Consider the following 9682-nt stretch of genomic DNA (forward strand, 5'->3'; position numbering starts at 1 on the left):
CTCCAAATAGTGGAATATTTGGTGTAATACTAAAAACTAAGTTAAGCTGTGTTGGACACAAAACAGTACTAGTATGTAGGACTAAAACTTAAGATTTTAGCTGGCTCTGCCATCATCCTCTGAAATTTTAACTTAAAAGTGAATCCTTGACTAAAATTAAGCTTTTATAAAGACCTATTATGTGCATGGGGAAAGGAGGGTTGTTTTGTTAGTGTTTCACTGTTCACATCCAGAATGTCTCTTTAAGGAATTGACAGCATTTCTTTTAAAATCTTCGTGGAAAACGAACAACTTCAACTCCACTTGAAAGCGCACCATAAGATAGAGCTATATTTACATATGGCTTATTACACCGTAAGGCTTCTTAAACAGGGAAAAAGTACTGTCTGAAAGGCTTAATTTTCCTTTATCCTGCAGTTGTTTAAAATGCAATGACTGCTTGTGTAACTTGAATTTACAAGTTCCGTGTCCCTTAGCCTTTTACCTTGGTTGCAAATTCTCAAACGCTTAAATCCAGCAGGTGGTCACTAGAGCAAAACAGTTACTGGAATTTGTAACTGTTTTGCTAAAGCGATCACTTGCTGGATTTAAGTGCATTTCCTTTACAACTGATAGTATTGGTCCTCTCTCAAGAGGATTAAATGATTTGATGCTGCTATCCAGCTGTGTAAGATGGAGTTATGTCCATATGATTTTACCCTATGATAAATGGCTTATAGGATAAACCATCGCTTTAATCACTCATGCAAACTGGGCATTGAAATACAGTACTTTAATGAAGAATACACTGTTATTATGATATGCTCTAAAATTTTTAAATGAGATTTTTTTACTGTAATGTGAATTGATTTGCAATGTATACTACAGCCAGGGCCTGTTTTGTCTGTTACTAGTCATTTTTGTATGAATTCACAGCATGACCTATGCATATATGTACAGTATACCCTTTAAATGTTGTCTTCAAGATAAATGCGAAGCTATTGGTCATTAGTAATAAATTTAAGACCAGTAAGCATCTTGCCTTCAGAAAACTTTTACTGTCCATAATACTGTGTTTTGGGGTAAGAGTGTTTTCTGTAGCAAGCTTTTATGTAGCTCTGCTGAATAGTGGTAGATGTGCTTAATGGAAGACTTATTAACTTCAGTTGTAGAGGAAAAAAGTTTCCAAAATTTGTATCAGATTTGGAACAGTGTGTTGTTATGGAGTAGGGCAGGAATACAGGAGAATACGTTATCTCTACAGTGCAAATGATCGGATAGAAGCCAGTGTAACAACGGACTGTCTCCAAATGGTTATTGCCTTGGTCTCTTATTCCTTTATCCTTTTAGGGTCCAAATTGGCTGTTATGCAGGCTTAATAGTCTTTTTCCAGTGCCTTCTGTCGTTTAATTTTTGCCTGTAGAATGCACTTCAAGTACTTTTGTTTTTATTCTGAAAGCATTGTAGTTCTTCAGCTTTTTTTTCTTATTTCCCAGCAGGCAGTACTGGTTAGAAGGGATAACTAAATACAATATAGCCTTGTAGAAATTGAGGTAACTTTTACACTGTAGTAACTTAGTATTTTATAGTGATACTCAGGCTATTGTTCTCTGCCCAAGTGGCCTTTTAACATCTTATCTCCCACTATTCCAAGAAAATTAACTTTTTTTTTTTTTTACTGCATAAATTGGACATCTTCCTGCAGTCATGAATACACACTTGCATTTTATCTTTTATCAATTGGGGTGCCTTATTCCATAGCTTCTGAGGTATTTAATTGGGTTGATTTGTATGTCACAAGTCATATAGTGGCTCTTCAATTAATATGGTTTCCTCCAGCTTCTGACGTGAGTGAGTACTGGTGTAGAAAACAGGTTGTTTTTTTTACTCTGCATATGTATCCTGCGCTGTCTGTAGCTACATTTTTAAGATGGTGACAGCCACTGTACTGGTTATGAATTAGACCATTATTTTGTGGGTTGCATTCAGCTGAAAGCTCTTAATCTGTCTGCTCTTGTATCTCTGTATGTGGAACTAATTTGCTGTAACTACATATTTAATGTAACAGAATGAAATAATTTTTACTTTAACTCCAGAAGTGTGCATAACACTTAAGTGTGAAGAAGTCCCTGCAATGATTGGAATTATGAATCATTCTGATAATGAGTCGTCATGTTCAAGTTTTTTTAAGCATGGATAGTATGGAAGATGATGCTAATATACTGGTGTATGAACCCTACTGTATCACTGACCCTGCATGTGAAAGTCACTACACATTTCTAAGCCAGTTTGCAAATAACTAGATTGTGAGCGCTAGTCCCTGAAGCTGACAAACTACAGCCTGTGGGCTAGATTCAGCTCAGATGTGGAGCTTTGGCAGTGGGGGGCTTTGTCTGTGGGTACCTGCCTCCTGGCCTGTCCTAGGTCATTGTGTCCTACAGCTGGAAAAAGTTGCCTATACCTTTTTGTACTAGCCTTTTAGAGAAACATGGCAGAAGGTAGAGGAGATGGGAGTCCATGAGGGATGGTTGTACTTCTAAGGGGGCGATCCTCCAGGCCCAAAGGATAACAGTCCCAGAGAGAAGCAAGGTGGGTAAGAGAAACCCCCTTGGCTCAACAAGGGCATTCAGCAATGCCTGAGGACTACAAGGTAGGGGGTGTACAACCAGTGGAAGGGAGGAGCTATCACCAAAAAGGAGTACTCCTTGGCCCGTGGGTGTAGGAAGGCTATTGGGAAGGCCAAATCAGAGATGGAACTCAGGCTAGCAGCCAGGATTAAAGACAACAAAAGTCCTTTTTCAAATACATTGAGAGCAAGAAGAGGGCACCAGGCAATGTAGAGCCCCTACAAGATTACCGTTTGTATCTTGTGGCTACGCTGGACTAGAAAGCTGATATTTCTAACAGTTTCTTTGCCACTGTTTTCTTGAACAGGAACTGGGATATCCCACCTACTAGAAGTAGGGACAGTCTTGGGGATAGCTCTGTCAGACCTTCAGTCAGCACAGATGTAGTTGGGGATATTCTGGAAGGGCTAAACATTTTTAAATCTGCAGGTCCAGATGCCCTCCACCCAAGGGTGTTGAGGGAGCTGGCAGGGGTCATCATAGAGCCCTTGGCCCAGCTGTATGAGCATTTATGGTAATCTGGCCAGGTGCCAGGGGATTGGAAACTGGCTAATGTCCCAATTTTCAAGAAGGGGAGGAAGGAGGACCCAAGTAACTATAGGCCTGTAAGCCTCACCTCAGTGCTTGGGAAAATCTTGGAGAGAATCATCAGGGAGCACATCTGTAGGGGGCCAGCAGGGAAGAGCATGTTCAGGGGCAATCAGTATGGGTTCATCAAAGGCAGGTCCTGCCTGACCAACCCGATTTTTGTCTTTTATGACAAGTACCTAAATCCTTGGATGATGGTGTTGCTGTGGATGTAGTCTTTCTGGATGGGGTTCAGTGTAGACAAATGCAGGGTGCTGCACCTTGGGGGAGAGAATCCATAGCATACATACAGGCTGGGGAGTTCCGTTCTTGAAAGCACAGAGGCAGAAAGGGATCTTGGAGTTATTGACTCCAAGATGAACATGAGGCACCAGTGCCAGACAGCAAAGCCAGCCATACCTTGTCATGCATCCAAAGGTGCATCTCAAGCTGGTCCAGAGAGATGATACTCCCCCTCCTATGCGACTTTGGTCAGGCTGCAGTTGGAGTACTGCATCCAGTACTGGGCACTGCACTTCAAAAGCGATGTGGCCAGCCTGGAGAGGGTTCAGAGGGCTACCCACTTGGTGAGGGGGCAGCAGGACAGGCCCTATGAGGAGAGACTGAGGGACCTGAACCTGTTTAGCCTCAGCCAAAGGAGGCTGAGGGGGGACCTGGCGGCTGCCTACAAACTCCTCAGGGGAGATCAACAGCAAATGGGTAGAGAGCCCTTTTCTCCCCAGCACCACCTGGGGTGACAAGGAACAATGGTAATAAGCTGATGGAGAATAGGTTTAGGTTAGAGATCAGAAAGCAATATTTTATAGTTAGGGTGGCCAAAATCTGGAACCAACTTCCCAGGGAAATGGTCCTCACCCCTACGTTGGGCAAATTCAAGGGGAGGTTGGATGATCACCTGTCTGGGGTCTTGTGAACCCAGCATTCATTCCTGCCTGTGGCAGGGGGTCAGGCTAGATGATTTGTTCAGGTCCCTTCTGACCCTAGCTACTATGAAACTATAAGGTGCAGATTACAGTACTATATTTTTCTCACATACCACATGCACACTTGTTTTGGGAAGGTGTAATGTAGGAATTTTTTTCCAAAGTCATTGCTGACTTTGTGACAGAGTAGTAAGTACCTATGGAACATCAGGGTCCAGGAAGTATGGCATCCCAAGAGACAGTCTGGATGAGGTAGCAAGAACTTCCTGGTGTGGGACTTCTAGGTAGTTGCTGCTGCCTCACCTAAGCTGTCTCCTGGAATGCCATGTTTCCTGGTCTCTGTTCTCAGGGGGACTTACTCTGTCCCATGAAGTTAGACCTCAAAACCTTACAAGGGCAGTTGCAAAATTTGTTACTCTTCTGTTGTAAATAGTTCTTTACATTCCTATAAATAAGTGTTTCCATACCACAAGCCTCACCAAGGCACTACCAGCAACTTGCTTGCTGCCTCGGGTGTTTAGCTGCTGGCTGAGAGGATTATCGCAAGACTGTCATCTTGGCAGCAGCGTGGCATGCATTACTTCCAAGCTTGCTGCTTTTCCACATGAGGAAATTGGCTCCCCCCCACCCCTTAAGACATGCACCCCAGTTTGGGGTGGGGAAACTGATTTTTGAGGGGAGAGGGGTCTGTAGTATAAAAGTTAAATTTCTGGTGGTTTCTATTTTCCTACTGATGATTTTGGTCTTGTACCCTTGCAGTACATTTGAAGTGTATAAGTAAAGTGGCAAATGAGCTGTAGTAAGCAAGGAAACCTTAAATGTTTGATTTTGAAGGATGGTCTTAAGAAATAATGTGGTTGTGGGAAAAGTACCTTCTGTTTTTAAACCTAACTCCTGTGTACTTTTTTTTTAATAGGCCAAAAGCCAGTCTTAACAGATGTTCAGGCAGAATTGGACAGAATTTCACGAAAACCTGAACTGGTTTCTCCTACAACACCTACGTCCCCTACAGAAGGTGAAGCATCTTGAAGACACCAAATAAAGCCATTTATTCTGTTTCTTTTCTGAGAATTCAAACTTGCCTCTGCCTCTTCCTTCAGTGACTGGAACTAAGGAGCTAAATTCCTTTTTTCAGAGAAGGACAATTATCTTGATCTTGTGTGTTGCCCAACTTCACAAAAGGGAGCTGTACAGATGGGGAAAAATACCACACTGTGTTGGACTACTGTTAACAGTGCAATTTGACAAAGAATTAACTAATTCCTGAATTTTGTTGAAAAGTCCATGTAATTCTGTAATATTGCAAGTATGTCCACTTAATCATATACTGTTTCAAGGCTGTCTAGAGTTGGAAAATGGATATGCAACATGGGCACTTAATTTATATTGGTATCCCAAACTATTCTAGTTGAGTTTAATACAGTCTTAAACAGATTTAACTTCTGAGGGAGAGAACTAGTTTTGCTGGAACGAAAGATAATCATTTGTTATAATTTTGCGTACCAACAATAAATTAACTAAAAATTTTAATACTTCATTTGGAATATGGCTGCAAACGTATTTGATCTCATGTGAGATTTATGCAGCATCCAAAAACTTTGGCTAAACTTTTGTTCAAGAATAATTTTTTTTAAAGTATTGGCCAGCTTATGGGTTTGTTTATTTTATAATTTCTGACACCGAATAAAAGATGTATAAAGAGAAAAGCAGAGGTTAAATGTACAGATTATCAGTATCCTGATTTTTTTGTCTATAATATATATGGCTCAGCCTTAACATTCCCCTTGTTTCCCACACAAGTTATGGTTTTTAAAATCAGTCATCAAAACTGTAATTGGTTAATAAAGTATTCTCTGCATTCAAATTTCAATAATTCATATTGCTTTCTGTTGTATGTTAATTGAAGCATTTAATGCATTCACTTTCAAAGGCTAAATACTTAAGAATATTCAGCTTTTGTTCTGCTAACTGACACTGGTTCAGCTTTAAGCCTTCCAAAAATTTGCCACTGTCAAAGAAACCATTAGGTCTGCATACTGACACCATCTTGCACTAACATTTTTAGGAGTGAAGCAAACTTGCCAGATTTCTGTAATTTATGTGGTCTGTCTACACAACACAGTGCAACACTACTGGGATGTTAGTTTCCTTTAAATGCTTTTTTTTTTTTTTTTCTCCCCAGTAACTTCCTAATTGTGCAAATTGTGCATAATATACCGTGTGTGGTTGGTTTGGTTTGTTTGCACATGCTTCCTCCCTCCTCCCCTCATTAGTTTGTGGGAGATTTCTCTCATACTGAGTTTATGGTCTCAAGTTTTTTTCTTAAAGTGACCAATAAATACTAATTCTTTATTCAACTGATTCTATGGGTAGGCTTTTTAAAAGCTCAACTAATAAGCTTTTAAGCGAGTTACTGCAGGCAGAATGCAGTGCTATGTAAATACTCGACCTAGCTCAGGTACAAGAAGCTTTATAGCCTTAATAGCATGACTATGCCTCAGCAAGTACGCCCTCTTCCTAATTAGTGTAGTGTTCTACCCAAGGTAACACAGTGGTACTGAGTTTTCACTGTGTAGTGAAACTAAATGGACAGATAGTCTGATCAATTGGGGTGGTTTTATACATTTTTGTTTTTTTCTGAAATAATTTTGCTAAAAGTATTTGTGTAATAGAATTTTCTTTTCAATTCCAGTGACTTTCCCAATAAAATTTTTTAATGTTTACATCCTAATATTAATGTTGAGTATAGTGATATACTCAACATTAATTGAAGTTCCTATTTCCAAACTGCAGTTACAAAAGTTTGAGTAGTCTGTATACCTACGTAACTTTTTCACTTTCTTGAAACCAGCATAACAATGCGCTTTATTTTTGCCTAAGCTTCCAAGGGGTTTGTTTAGCTGTTTTGTAGGTGCTAGTGATCTGAGATTAAACGGAGTCAGTTTTTAGCTAACAGATTATTTAAATAGTAGCCTGTTTGTTCTTTTGAGTTGCTTTATTCAATCTTGGAAGTAACAAATCTAGGATGCAATGATAGCAGACTTTTGCCACTGTAATAGTGATCCAGTTGTTTGCCAACAGGAATAAAAATATAGAATTAAATTATTTTTCATGTAAGGTTTTCTAGTCATTGACCCCATGGCATGTGTCACTCTTTACCCAACTTGCTCTGTGTACCCATGTATAATACTTTCTCAGCATGGTATTTAACATAACTATAGGAATTTATGTGGCTCTTGAAATAACCAGAGTGTTTTCCTGGCTAAATTTCAGTGGTACGCAGTACCACAGCACATCATGTTTTGAGAGGTTGAAACTTTAGAATTCTAGCATACTTAAATTTCAACACGATTTTTATACTGTTCAGTTTTTGCCAGAAAGTTTGCGAACACTTGAGTTTTGTTCAAGTGTCTCATGTCATGGGATCAGAGATCTATTCTGAAGTGGGACAAATAGCTCCAGGGTTAAGGTCCATTACACTTCTTGTGGATTCCTTTTTAGAATTAAAATGTCTTTATGAAATGTCATTAAATCTAAAATTCTATTTTGGTATATTTTTAAGCTACTGAGTATCATCCTAGCTGTTCCTTTTCAGGGATAAAAGAAGACCTAGAAGGATGTTGGGGTATCGTCAGTACTTGGGTTCATCCTCTTCATTTTGAGGAAAATACACCAAAAATTGTAATTTTAAAGTACTTGATAATAAAGTAGTTGTTTATTCCATTGGGAGAGAGATAAGCAACTGATGCAGGTGAAACTCTGTTTTACAACTAAGCAGTTATCACTTGCTCTAAAACATCACCTCAAAACACAAAAGGAAATATTAATTGTAAATACCTGTACTCCTTACGCTCCAGTGCACAGTGACTCAAATGCCATTTAGAGTAGTTAGTACTTTCTGCAGTAGGCTTGAATGTCCTTTTTGAATCTTGACAACTGAAGCACTAGGAATTTCAAGTCAATAATTAGTGTAGGATTTGCCTAAACTATCGTTTTGTTTCTATTGTAAATGGATGTCAACCCCACATTTTCAGGTTCAATTTTAGGAAAAACTTCTTTCCTTGAATAGGAGTCCTAGAGTTGATAAAGACCTTAAACTGCTGTTGCCCTTTTAAAATCCTACAGGAGAATCAAATAACGATGAAAAGAATGCAAAGGAGTAAAGGGGTATAGGTTGTAGCTGTCTTGGTCTGAAGACATAAGCAGACAAGGTTTTTTTGGGGGGTAAATCTGATTTATCTCTTATTAGAACAAGTCAAAGTTGGAAAAATTCTTAGCAAGCTTTCAGGTGTAAATACCCTTTGTCAGGCATATGGCTCAAGTTGGTTCCTTATGCCTGGTTCCCTATTCCTGGTTCCTTTTTCAAAGTTAATCTAGACATAATAAAAACTTGTTATTAATAAATTACATATCCTAAAGAGACAGAATTTCATTACTTATGCATATATACTAATTAATATGTAAAATAATATCTTGCATCACATACAGAGCCCTAAACAAAGGTCAGATTAGGATGAGATTATGGGGCAAAACACTTCTTGGGCCACCTCAAATATAGTGGCGATGCCACTGGGGGACCACCCCAGCCACTATGCTAAATACATACAACTGACTAAGGAACTGGATTTTGGGCTGGGATTATACCCAGAAGTCCTTTTTAGGGCACCCCAGACCACACCTCTGTGGCACCAGGGGACTCTCCTGGACATCTCTGACAAGAGACCTGCCCAGCCCAAAGTGCAGTTTGGCTGTGCCAAGCTGCCAACTAATGCCATCCCCCAGATGCTGAGCTAAGTATCTGACCTTGAAAAAGCCCAAAATCCAGTTCCTGGGATTAGACCCAGAAATCCTTCTTGGGCCATCCCAGACCATATCCCTGTGCCACCAGGGGATGCTTCTGGACATCTCTGACTACAGATCTGCCTGGCTCAAAACATGTTTTGGCTGTGCCAGACTGCCCACAGGCAGCACACCAGGCCAGTGTGCTAAGTCTATGGAACCGAATAAGGAACTGGATTATGAGCTGGGATTAGACCCAGAAATCCTTCTTGGGCCACCCCAGACTACACGTCTGTGCCACTGGGAGACTCTCCTGAACATCTTTGAATAAAGACATGCCCAGCCTAAAGCGCAGTTTTGCCTTGCCAGGCTGCCAACTAACACCACCCTTGCCACAGTGCTAAGTGCATGGACCCAAGTACGGAACTGGAATTTGGAATGGAATGATAGCTAGAAATCCATCTTGGGCCACCCCAAAACATGACTCTCTGGTCCTGGGAGATGGTCTTGCCCGGCCCAAAGCACGGTTTAGCCGCCCCTAGTTGCCAACTGTCGCCACCCCCCAGACACTGTGCTAAGTATATGGAACTGAATAAGGAACTGGATTTTGGGCAGGATTATACCCAGAAATCCTTCTTAAGACACCCCACGCCATGCCTCTATGGTACTGGGGGACTGTCCATGCTTATCTGGACACAGCCTTGATAGCAGCTATAACGTGATTCTTTTTTTCTTTATTTAGGCAATTGTCTGCATCTCCTAGGACCTTCCCAGTGAGGTCTGGAC

General features: G+C 40.4%; 1 protein-coding gene across 1 annotated transcript in view; it reads left to right on the forward strand.

Moving 5' to 3' along the window:
* Nucleotides 1-5981, forward strand: part of DYNC1LI1 (dynein cytoplasmic 1 light intermediate chain 1) — a 37672-nt gene extending 31691 nt beyond the window's left edge. Inside the window, exon 13 of the mRNA XM_090046455.1 lies at nucleotides 5034-5981. Within this exon, the coding sequence (XP_089902581.1) occupies nucleotides 5034-5146 (113 nt within the window). The 3' untranslated portion in view covers nucleotides 5147-5981. The remainder of the gene's footprint in view (nucleotides 1-5033) is intronic.
* Nucleotides 5982-9682: the final 3701 nt, after the last annotated feature.

Source organism: Crocodylus siamensis, chromosome 5 (genome assembly GCF_052110815.1).
Source record: "Crocodylus siamensis isolate JL-2025a chromosome 5, ASM5211081v1, whole genome shotgun sequence".
NCBI lineage: Eukaryota > Metazoa > Chordata > Crocodylia > Crocodylidae > Crocodylus > Crocodylus siamensis.